The following is a 13,467-nucleotide window of genomic DNA, read 5'->3' on the forward strand; positions in this document are numbered from 1 at the left end:
CTTTTGATTCATATGAAATTTAGCAAATTTTGGTAAATTTAACACATTTTGGTAAATTTAACAAATTTTGGTAAATTTGTCAATTTGAACAAAAACAAGGTGAGAGCCCCAACGAAATTAATGGAGAAGAAGGTCGTGGTTCTTCCCTCCCTCTCTCTCCAATCGCTTGCTTGCCTCCTCTCCCCTGTCTTCACTTCTCTGTCTGCATTCTCTTCTCCTCTTCAGCGCTCTTCTTCCCCCAATCCTTCCATGTGATTGGAGGAATGGAGGAAAAGGTTGTCCCTGTGGTGGGCTCGGAGGCTCCCGACGCTCTTCAAGGTTCTTCTGCGACCGGGTAGAACATTAGTTGGACCCAAAAACTAAATGAAAACATTTGTCTGATTCTTTTGCTGCACGTGCACATGTCTATTTTTCTGTTTCTATGGCAACAACCTAGTACTGCCTTCTATTGTGTCACATGACAATGAGCAAACATAGAAACGAGGCAATATTAAAGGTTTATTCTAGAAAAGTACATTTAATAGCACTAGGAATTATGTTCAGTCCTTAATTTACCCCAAAATCATTTATTATGTTTCTAAGAGTTAATTGTTTAGTACAAAAAATGTAAAATAGAAACATGTGTCTAATAATGAAAATTTATAACCAATTGTTCCAGTGTCTAAGTCTTTAGAACGCCTAAAATAACTGCTTCAGTATTTTCCATTGTTTCACGGACACAAATGGAAAATAAATACAAAGTTACTGACAACTGCAATAAGCATAAACAAGATATAAAATACAGATACTTGTTTCAAACTGGTTAATTAGGACATAGAAAAGAAAAAAATATCTAAATTCTGTATGAGCATGGTGAGATTAGTAGTCCAATTATGATAAATTACATCATAGAGGCCCTAGGTAGATAATATAAAAATTGTTGTATGATAAATTGTAAAGCTGGGTTATCACTCCAAGTTGCCTGAATATATTTTACATATAATAAATGTTTTAATCAACATTGATTTTGCATTGTCCATGGTTACTGATGTTATTTGGGCTATATAAACAAATATAAATATTTGTTTCAGGGGACGAAACAACAGTTTACGCCACTGGGTATTAATCTTCAGAAATCATCAAGTACTGAACTTTTGAATCTTGCAGATGAAGCAAAAGAGAAAAAGAATGAACACAGAAAATCACTGAGTATGTATCCGATACGCTGTTATAATTGTGTATATATTATCATACAATGTCTACAGTGAATGTCAAGCAAAATAATACAATGGTTAATGGGAATGACTGAAATAAATATCTTAAGAACTGGATAAAGAGGACGGGCATCACCATAACTGGGAACTCTTGGGTTTCACAAGGAGTCTCCGGATTAAACCCTGCTACCTTGAGTCTCCAGGTCAGTTTCGTTTTTTCCCAACCCCTGTCCATGTTCTGTCTACTGTCCACTTTCTCCTACTCCCTACCCAGTTCTCTCCCTTTTAAAAGTAGAAAATAAATACATAAGAGAAAATCACAGTCCGGTAGTGTGCATCATATTATGTATTGAGTGCGTTTATTAGACTGATATTTACTTGTGAGTTGAGGATTTCAAACCCCTGCCACTACTTTGCATTATTTAGTCTCAATCCGCTTCTACCGGAAAAATGGGCTGATCTTGTCTGATAGAATATATAATTAATTAAAGTTATCTTATTCATTCAATTATACATTATACAGGGCCAAATCCGCCCTTCTCGCCGGAGAAGCCCATCGAGGTGGACCCTTCTTAATGCATAGAGGATGAAACTCTGGCCCTAGTTATCTACAGAACTCATACAAAAACATATTTTTCCCATGTACCGGCCATGAGTTTGTTCCAAAATTAAGCAGAGCACAAACTTGCTTAATTTGGGTAATGATGAGCATGGCCTGTGCCGGTCATGGAAAAGCCAATGGAATCCGCTTCCTAATGGCCCCTTTCTTACCTTTTTGGACCAGAATCACTCGTTCTAGGTTTTAGAATATTTTCTACCTTCAAACCAGGAAGCATAACTCTTCTAGCTATACATATTAATATACAAATATATATTATTGAAAATATATCCACAAATGAAAGACTTGGCTTCCAATTAAAAGTCCTGATGAGTTCCAATGTGTGTTCAAACCATTAAATTATTTTCGTCATTAATTGAGGTTTGTCAGTCAAGGAATGTATCAATTTTTTTTACAAATATGGTATAAACATCCTTTCTGCCGTGTATTTTTTTATGGGGAAAAAAATATAAAATGTACTCCTTTCTACTTTGCTTGTTTTACGATCACTGAATTAATTATCATAGCCAGGACTAGAATGTTACAGAGCCAAAAATGACTTCTGAGATTCTGGCAAGTAAATACGGATGACACATTGTTAGCAGTTAACAGGTGGTCCTTTCATTGTCCAGTTTGCCTACACAGAACATGACAAAATAAGACAATTTAGAATAAGAAATTTACAACATCCCAGATTTTATACAACCTACACATATAACACATAGTGAACATTTTGTATTGGGACTTTGTTGTAATAAGGAAAACAATTAATTACCTATGGGTTGTTTTTTTTTGTTGGAATATTAATTTTAGTTGGCCAAATAATTCTCATGTTTACTGGGATTGCCTTCTTGCCTTTTTGTGTGTATTGACTTATTTTTGTAGAATTTATGGGAAATGAAGACAAATTTAAAGTAGTAAAGATGTTTTTTATAATATAGAAATGTTTGACGGGTCTATATGAAGAATGCAATGCATAGGCACCTAACACTTGGGGTTTAAGGAAAGCAAGAACAACAGACTATCTGAGACTAGGCAGGGAAGGGACACTACTTTCATACAGAAGGAATATGGTAGGACAGCAGAAACAAGGAAAATAAGTCTGGCAAGGGAGTGTAGGAAAGGCTTATAAAGTAACACAACGAGATTATCTATTAGATGATGGCAGTCTGGTGTGTGAGCCCAACAAGGACATTGAGGTCTAATATCCTAAGGGCTTCCAGAAGTTCTCAACTAGACAGATAGCTTAGAGGCAATACAGCCAGTCTATAAACCCAAGTCAACTGAGGTTCGGATGGTGGGTAAACCTAGTACTATCATCCTCTTAAAAAGTGACAGAAGACTGTACAGAATTAGAAAAAAAAATGGCAGATAAGCCCCATTCGACCCATCTAGTCTGCCCATTTGTCTCAAAGACTCAAATCTTAAACAGTTCTTGGTCTTGTCTTGCATTCAGCAGTAGACAAGAACAGATAAAGGTCCATAGAAAATGAGGAAATACCCTGACAAACAGAGCAACATTAATAAGATAGACCACAGCTGCTCTACAGGAGCCCTTCGTAAGTTGGGACCAAGGTCATCAGTCTTGGAAAATGCTTTTGGGACTGCGGAAAGAACCAGTACCAGATGGAGAATCAGTTTAAAAGTTTGAGAACAGGAAAGTGGCTCCTCGGGGAATGGCCCGGGGCAGATATCTCAAAGAGGTCCTGGTGCTAAGGATGATCCTGGCACTTTCTGAAGAACAAGCGTAGGTGCTACTAGAAAAGAGAGACACCAGAGGGAAAGAGATAACCATTTCATTAAAATTAAAAGAAAAAACAGATTTTAGACAGAGCCTGAAAAGTAATGCATAGTGTTAAGAAAAGAGATGAATCATTAATCATGTTATATGGTATTTTTTGTAAGAAAATCACAGTAATAAAATAAATTAGACTTTAATTAGAAAAATGACAAAATAATTTATGCCTTATTAATATTTATTCATATTTGTAGCTACAGAATTGTATTGTTGATAGTGTCTGGGTCAAATTGAAAGAATTAAGCATTTTTAAACAATATTAAATAGTGCTTAATATTTTGACTTAACGTTATATGATTAATTCAATTAAAAATACCGTCATACATAATATTTTTCAGGAAAATCAGATATTATCAGAGAATGAAATGTATTATGGATTTTTGGCTCATTTTTGAAAATATTGTATGAGCCAAAGAGTATTGGCTGTGATGATCCAATATGTCCCACTGTACAGATTGGCAAAACGTATTTGTTATTTATTTAGTGGCATTTCTTCTTTTCAAGTTATTTTTTTAAGTAATAGTATCAGAGTAGAAACTGATTATGATGATATTACTAATTCCCCGTCTTTTCGGTTGTGAATGTGTGTTTGGGCACACTGGGTTGGCCCTAGGGCCCCAATGGAACCATGTTTTCAATACCCTCTTCTTGCTAACATGGGGAAAAACCTCATGGGGGGACCCCTAGTAGTTAAGTCCCTGAGGCCGATACCTAGTTTTCTTATATGATAGTCCCAACTCCAGCACCCATGTCCATTTCACATGTTCCTGACCAACATATGTAAAGTACCGCATACCTCCCAACAGTCTTGGTTTTCGGGCACTGTCCTGTGGAGCTGCCCCACTATCCTACGTTTGCCGGCACGAGGAGCATGGGCTCATTGGGGAGATCCTGTGTTCTCCCCTAAGTGCCCCAAAGTGATGATAAATCGATATAGATCCATTTTCTTGCTCTCATTTTGCCTCTAGAAACATAGAATTTGACCTCAGATAAGAACCGTTCTGCACAGCTAGTCTGCTCATGCTATCGTAGCAAGGTGGCTATCTGGCTAAGTCGGGTGTGAGGCCGTGCCACCCACTTCTGGGCTATCTCATCCACTTCTGAGGACAGCCCTACCCCACTTTTGCCCCAATACAAGTGTCCCGATTTAGACCCCCTGAAATTTAAAGTGATAATGTACTGGAATGGATAATCTCCCAGATGGGAATCAATTCCTAATTTTAAACATCTGCTCTGTGGATGGGCTCGTGAATAATATATGTGTCCTAAAAAAAATGGCTGCTTTAATGCACACATGTGTGTCTCTTTCACTACACAAAAATCAGAATCCTGTAACAATGATCAACTTATTCTTGTAGTTATTATAAATACCCATGTTATACTTTTAACTCCATTTACTTCAAATAGATACATTTGCTGCACTTTCCATATAAAAACAATTTTTCCATTTTAAGTGCAAAACAAGCAGTATCAAGTTTGTTAAAAGACGGTTTAGGATATTTTCGGATTGGAATCAATATTTTTTTTTTTGCTTACTAAAAAAGAAAGTGTGACATTTTTCAAATTCCATATTTCTAAATCAACAGCTGGGATGAATTGAATGAGATTAATTTGATTGACATACATCCTTTCCCCCCCGAAATAAATATCTAAATCAGATTTTTATTTTTTTTCTTAAGGAAATTTAAAAAAAAAAAAAAAAAAAAAATATATAAAAATGTATAAACCACACATTAAAAGTCAATTTTGGTCCAATGTATGTGTTGTAGATAAGTAAGTAAGTGTACGCTGCACTGCATTTTTTTCTAGCGCTAAAAAAAAAAAAAGAAAAATTCTAAAAAAGAATATAACGCAGAAGTCAAATTGATAGAGGTATCTAATTTCTTTTATTTTCTGTGGGCTTTTATTTTGCTAGCAGATGTTAAATTTAGTGCAGCCACATCACAGCTGCGTGGCATGAAAGATCGGTCTGGGTTTGAGAATGCAAATGGGGACCCTTTGCTTCCGCTATTCCGCAATCCAGCACACTAATATATATTGTATGTGCAGTATGTAAAGAAGCTCATATTATTAAGATAATGCAGCCAAGTAAGTAATGTAGGCGTATTCTCCACAAAGCGTAACACAAAGGAGGCTGAAATTTTTGCTTCACAATTTTGTTTACTAAACAAAGCCTCAATGCACATTCAGAACACTTGCGGCATAGAACTTCCATTCTGTTCTTTCAAATGTGCTTCAAAAACACAGCTGTGTGAGTCCGCGGACCATTCTGGGCATTGGCATGCAAATAAGCATAATGTATGAAATATTCCACTATCCTTCTTAAAAACCTCTTACGCACGATTGTTACAGATTTTGTTTATAATCTGTTAATGTTGGATCAGTTTTACAGCAGAGAAGGGAACGTCGTATTAGTTCTCCTGGTAAATTTTGTTCTTTTTTTTTGTCCTTTTTTGAACACGCTGTCATATTTCCTTGGTATGTGTTAGTGAATAAAGTATATATATATATTAATGATATTTTTATGATAGTGAGTCAAAGTGTTATTTTTTACATTATTGTGTTACTCAGAGGGTTAAGCATGTTCCAGCCTCTACCTACCAAAGCTTTCATGGACCACCATCTACTCCCCATGTATTAATAACCTACAATAATCCCCATCTGCCCTTCATGATCTGTTTGAGGATGAAGACACTTGTCAATGGTCTGGTGGCCACTCAAAAGTTCCTCCTTATTTAAAATAAGCCATTTCACTTTATTTTTCTACATATATATGATTATCCTTTAGCCCCTAAAATCTAACTAGCATATTATATAACCTATGATATAGTCAACAATTGAGGTTGAAGTGTAAGATCTCGTACTTCCATAACTTTTGTCTCCTGGTCTCTAGGTAACTGCCATATGTTAAATTGATCAATCCAATATCTGTTACATAATTGCAGAAGTATCTTCTGTCCTGATATAGTTGACCTTTCTCCCCGACCTTGACTGTTATTCCATGGGGCTCCATCCAGAGATTACCATTAGAGATCTATGTAGACCTGTGTGCATGTAATATGACATTCTCATGAATGTTGGGTGCAACCAGCACATCGGGCAAACGTCCATCGGGCTGGTGGCTGATAGAACCTCAATGGCAGATTAGGTCCTATAGCGTGGCTGCAAGAGTATTAAAATGTTACGCACGTACTGTCATTGGGTGGCCGTTAGCCTTAAAGTGCCAATAGTCATCTTCAGCCTGACCCTGTAATGTTTTCAGTATTGCGTTGCTGACTCTTTAATATCATGAAAACATTTGTGTGAAGAAGTAGATTGACATCTTTGAGATACAAATTCCTTTCAGATGTTTAAGAATCTTACACCGAACTTCACACAATATGACATTATTCCTCTTTCCGGAGTATTCCATGTCAATACTTGTGTTCTGTGCTCGTCAACGTTCCCATGGAAAAGCCCTGGGGGCAAAAATATAATCCGTCTGGGGAACCTGTTATTTTATTACCCATGTTGTCTTTAAATGCAAAAGGTCTCTTTCTAACCAGATTAATCAACTGTGGACTCTGCAAAGTATCTTTAGATTGTAAACTTGTGGGACATTTCTACCTATTGTATCGGTTTGTCTTAGTCGGTCATTTCTAGTCTCGTCATATCCCTTGAATATAAGTCTAGTAAGTAACTCTGTATAAATAGATGGGGCTATATAAATAAAAGATAATAATAATAATAATAATAATAATAATAATACTTCTTGTGTTGTTAATACGAGGTCTGTCTCCTTCAGCACGGTGTTTTTATTTCATATCAGGTTGTTTTTTTTCTCAAAGTAAAAGCTTTTTAAACAGGTTACCGTTTCAGACGAGTAATCAACTTTCAAAAAAAATCAGGCGGCAGCTCAGAAATGATTTGCACATCATTTAAGGGCTGTTTGCTTTGAAACGCTCACCTCAGGTCCTTTCGTATAGCCTTTTCCTCTAAAGATTCGTATTATTTGTTTTGTTCTTTTTTTTTTTTTTTTTCTTCCTTTTTAAAAGTTCTGGGTGAAATTCATTGCACTTGTTTGAAGATTAATAAAATAAAATGCATATTTATTCAGTCAAGACTGAAACAGCCCTTGTTAAAAATGATCATATAGTTATCCCCTGGGCACGATATAATACAAAATGTCTATCTGAACGTCTCCATAGAATTGTTCAAAACAGCACTGAAAGGCATAAGTTCAAGGAACTGCCACAAATGTGGTTTCTATAAACATTAATCCTTTGTTGTAAAGAAAGGAACCCCATTTAAAGAATAAACACTTACTGTTGATACATTTTGTTCTATAGCTTAGTAGATAACTCGTCAAAGGCATCAAAACCACAGAAGAGCTTTCAAATTATTCCCCAATCCCAAATAATATAATGAACGTCTTCCTTAAGAGTCTCACCTCGATAATTATCAATGTTCTTTAAATTGGTATTCTGGGTACGTCTAGATCTAGATGAGATTTCGGATTCCGTTACCAAATAACTACCGCCATGGTTCTAGAAAGGTCGGACGTAATCGCCAATAACGTTATGCAACTTTTATGTTTATTGATTAATTAATATATTATTATTATTAATTACGTCGGTAACGTTTTAGTTTCTACTAATGTATGCCCTAGCTATTCACCCAAAACTAATAAGACATGTTGAGTACTAAGTATATTAAAGGTGGGCTTGAAATCTAGATTCGACTTCTCTTACACGCTTTTAGTTTATCCAACTTTTTCAAGACTTTCTTATAAACCCTAAAGATGTCATCCCTCGAAACGGATTAGTAGGCAAATTCTTAATCTCTATTTTTCCTTTATTTAAAATAAATTATATATATATATATATATATATATATATATTATTTATTTTAAATAATAATAAATTATATATATATACATATATATATATATATATATATATAAATATATTTATATATATATATATATATATATATATACATAAATATATATATATATATATATATATAATTATTATATTTCTTATATTAGATATATATTATAACTGGAAAGTATTTGCTTCTGCTTTAACAAAAAACTTTTTTTCATTTAAAAACAAAAATATTCAATGTCCAGAGCTCTCTGGGAAAACGCTGCATAATATTACATGGTGAACATTTCATAAAGGAGTTGAATGTAAACTTGTTTGTAAGAAAAGGGATGGGTGAAGAACAAAAAAAACATTTACTTAAAAAACAGCTCACAGGTGGTCATACCAGTCCCTGTTGCCGCATGCAATTTCTCGGATCCAAAATAAATGAACGTCATCCAGTTCTGCTACCGACTCGTACCCACTGGAACAAAAATATTTAATTTGTCAGTAGCTGATTTCCCTAAAATTCCGTGTGAATCTCAAACTAGGAGAGCTGTTTTTTTTATTATTATTTTTTTCTTTTGTGAAAATAGAATTTCGTCAAGTAAGTCAAGTAAATAGCTCCAGGCGTTTCAAAAAGAAACTTGGGATATCTTGGATAAGCGAAACTTGATGGACATTAAGTTGTATGTTTTCAACTTTATTAGGTAGGAAACTATGGAAAATAAAGTGTTCTAGGCTGGATGGTCTTCTATTCCTGTTTGGCCCTCTGTTCCTCAATGGTTTATGGGTATAACAAGGTTTTGGACGTCTGTGATGGCTCAAGTGGTCTAAAGTTCTCTTGATAAAAGTCCTTTAGCTGTTATAACCTCGGCCAGACTTAGTGCTCAGTTTATCAAGTAGCTTCCAGGGGTTCTTGAACCAGGGGGTTGATGACAGTTACCCAAGAAGCTGTCCCAATGTGTTTGGTACCTATAAATGGTACAACGTAACGTCCATGGTGCCGAGCGAACATGCACTCGAGCTTTCCGTCTACATTGGCATTCTAAAAAGTATGAAAAAAGACATGGCTTACGGCGACAAAGGGGCTTCTTGCCTTGGGCACCATTTGGTCCAGAACTGGCCCTGATTATGACGTAAAGGGACATACATCACCCTCCTAAAATTCAGTTGAAAAAGGTCAAAGATTTCCTTAACTATACTTAATTTACTGCATATAGGAATATCTTAGTTACTCGGAATATTGAATATTCTAAATATGTTAAGTTCCTGCAATTAAGTCTTTAAAATGATGAATAACAGACATTTCTATATCTTTTCCCCCAAAGTAGCATCTTTAATCTTCTTAGTAGATGCCTACGAAACACGTGCGGTTTAAGCAGAGCGTTCTATTCATGTCTGTACGGATGATTGCTACCTATTCACCAATCTCCATAATGCAGAACAATTTAGACACAATGAATACCTTCCTCGAATACAAGAAGGAATAACAACAAAGAAACGTTCATATTTAGCTCGATAAACTCTTTCCCGGACGGCGTTCCACCAGACTGTGTAATTTATCCGGGCAATATTCATTTATTTTATTGATATTTTAAGCACATTATAGAACAGGTGAGCATGCAGTTAGTTTTGTAATGACAACACCTGCGATGATTCATAAAAAAAAGATTATTTCTCCCCCCCAAAAAAAAACAAAAATCACGGATAACAGCTAGTTGAATTGAATTCGCTTTGTGTATGCAATCCACATCATCGAGAAATGCCTTACTAAGAGATTTTATTTTGTGTGTTTGGAACGAGTTCATTTTTGGTGCGTTCGGTTGCCTGTTTATTTTTCTGTGATTTGAATTTAATTAATGACGATGGGAAGCAGCTGTGAGGAGGAAACCGCGGGCACTGGATAGCTCCGACTGATTCGGGGGAATTGGGAGGCATTTAAAAAACGACAGTCTACCTTACATCGGAGAACTGTATCCGATCGCATAGTTAATCGGGGTTCAGATACCCCTACATCATGTCTGATGGAGATGATGATAGCGTCGATTTTTTGTTTTGTTTTTCCTCTTATTTTAGGCGTTCGTTAGATTCATTTATCTTTGAATGCAGAATATGAGCCAAAAACAGCTCTTTAACTTATATTAGGCAAAGCAGCAGGAAATAATACAAGCACATTATTTTTTTTACAGGATACAAAGTGTATTTGTGGCTACTCCAAGCCTGTTGATCCATACATTTGTTGCTATACAAGCGAGGCTCTCGATGCTGTAAAATCAACCTTTAGATAGTAAAATCCAGCCGTCTGCCCCCTCATTAGAGAGGGGAGATAGAATAGAAACATTTAAATACATAATGGGATTTAACAAAGTACAGGATGGAAGATTAGTTCAAAGAAGGAGACATGTTAGGACAAGAGGTCATCGTCTAAAACTAGAGGGTCATCGGCTTAGATGTTATGTAAGGTTTGTTTAACTGAGAGGGTGGTAGGTAAGTGGAACAGCCTCCCATTAGAAGTGGTAGAGGCCAATACAGTGATGGGATAGGCATATGGCTTCTGAAACTAAGACGAGACCAACGACTGATTAAGGTCTGAGTCTCAACATTGGAAAACAGTAGACTAGTTGGACTGAATGGCTTTTGTATATAACTACCAAGTGTCATTGGGAATGAATAATAAAATGCTAATAATAATAATAATACTATATTACCAAAAAAGGTCATTTGGGGGTTTTAAAAATGCCTTAGTGTTGAAAGCTCTACGCAGTTCTAATACTATTTTTTGTTAACCATCGATAACCGTCGATAACCCGGGTTTTTCTCCATTTCCAGCCTACATAAGGGTTCCTGGAAAGAAAATCTGAATGAGACAAAATATTACTTGATTAACAACTGAATAATTTATTTAATGCTGCATTTAGTTAACAAAGCAAGCAGGGCTACCTCGGGAAGAAATGTTCCGTCTATACTGAAATGTTGCCTATCTGAGCCATGAAACAGAATTGAGAAATAGCTTTTAGTCTAGAATTGCAAACAAGGTTCCTCAATTGATTTCTTGAGTTCATTGGGTTGATATTCAAAGGGTTGCAGGTGTCCAATCCTTCACCGGTATAATGACAATACTGAGCACTTAAACCATTAGAATGTCATATTACTGTAAAATTATTGGCCTCCTTTAAGAATGATGGCTTCTTTTCCCGTTTTTCTACTTCAGTGTACCTCATTTGTCTTTTTTTTTTTTTAAGAAAGTACAGTTTATACGATAGAAAAATTAGACCTTTGTTTGTACCACATAGGAAGAACAGAAAATCAGAAAAAGGTGTGTTTTTGTGACATAACAAAAAAGGATCGATTGCTCAAGCACCATATCATGGGGACGCGTCTTAAACCAAAGTACCAAAGCACTAGATTAGGATAGTGAAAGGTAACGCGTTGTATGAAAAGTATCAAAAGGGTGTCAAATTTCTTTATCTATATAAAAGCCATTCCTATTTTTCCACCACTAAGACTTACTCGGTTTCAGAGGTCAATGAAACTCCATGAAGAGCCTAACTTGGGATGCTGTTGATATGGCGCCGCTGAGTACCGTCTCATGTATTTGGTGACACCCTTTTGTGGCTTTGCATCTTCTATATGTGTGTTTAAGAATGTGTCTGGTATATCTTATGGAATCTCATTGCTTCAATTGGTTCATGGATTAGAACACAACGTCATGGTCTTGCGTGTTGTTCTGTGCTTTGGTGTCTTCTAACCCACATGCCAATGGCACATCCTAGCCCATGTAGGGAGCTACGCCGGTGATCTTTGGGAGAGCTTTTTTTTGTTCGTCTCTCCGGTATTTTACTTTTACAGATTTTTTGCCTGCCCATTTTCCCTGTCCTGTGCCTTAGAGTTTTGTCCCTAGGTTCTGCTTGCTTTTCATAGTACGTGGTGGCTCAAACGTCAACCGTCGAGGACCATGGCTGTATGGTTTATATATCTGTTAATAAGCTAGAATGGGCTTCAGTCCATATAATAATAAAATACGCAGTGATATAAAGATGTCTGTAAGGGATATTTCATGGAAATGGATATTCTTGATGTATTTATTCACGGTGAAGCTTCTTTTTGCATTATATGGTATCACTGGGCTGTTATGATAGGAAGGCTGTTATAATGTATTTCAGTTAGGAAGAAGCACTTGAAAGAAATTGGTTTTGCTATACACATGATGTGAAACAATCGATAGTACTTTAGTCTGACAATCTTTGTCAATATCCATTGTTACCGTTCACAAAGTCGTTAATGGATAGTTCTTCCACAACCGATGCTTTCAACGCATGTTAAAAGTACTCAAATGTACCCTGGCAAGAATTAATTATAGGTAAACCCGTGGGACAATATATAAATGTTTTGTTTTTTTCCCTTCGAAATGTGAGCGTGAAAAAAAATGGCATAAGAAGGTTTGCATTTTCCCCTGAGATACTCTATATATACATCATTCAGCATATCCACGTAAACAATTTTAATACAAAAAAATGGAATTTAATACAAAACCTTCGTTCTATTGAGAGAACCTCGTTAATATTTCTAAAAAATAGTTTTTGGCTACTTATTTTATGTCGTTTTTCTATCACTGTGATTTAAAATATTGATCAGTTTAATCTAACTAAAAAACAAATAAAAAAAAACTTTTAACAGAGTTGTGGTTTGTGGTGAACCAAAGTTACTCACAAGAAAAAGAAAAGAAATCACTTGGATATGTAATATTTATTGGATCCATTATATTTAGAATTTAACTAATTGACTTTTTTTATTTGGATCACCTTCACGCAATAAAATAAGCTAAATTATAATGATTTTCTTCCATTTCTAAATGTTCTAGTCACTGTAGACCACTATACATATTTAATATTAAAAATATAACATATCTTTTGAACATAAATCAATAAATTCAAGTCAAATCAGGAAAGCGTTATTTTTTTTTTTTAGAAAATTCAAAATGAAAATAATTTCTACAATGGAACACATTTTCTTGGATTGGTTTTATTT

The 13,467-nt window shown here is 35.4% G+C and overlaps 1 protein-coding gene across 1 annotated transcript in view; it reads left to right on the forward strand.

Moving 5' to 3' along the window:
* The window catches only part of ARHGAP15 (Rho GTPase activating protein 15), a 179,376-nt gene that overhangs the window by 88,273 nt on the left and 77,636 nt on the right, over positions 1 to 13,467 (forward strand). The window contains exon 9 of the mRNA XM_053472318.1: positions 1,071 to 1,188. Coding sequence (XP_053328293.1) covers positions 1,071 to 1,188 — 118 coding nt within the window. The remainder of the gene's footprint in view (positions 1 to 1,070; positions 1,189 to 13,467) is intronic.

This window comes from Spea bombifrons, chromosome 7 (assembly GCF_027358695.1).
Source record: "Spea bombifrons isolate aSpeBom1 chromosome 7, aSpeBom1.2.pri, whole genome shotgun sequence".
In the NCBI taxonomy this organism is placed as follows: Eukaryota; Metazoa; Chordata; class Amphibia; order Anura; family Pelobatidae; genus Spea; species Spea bombifrons.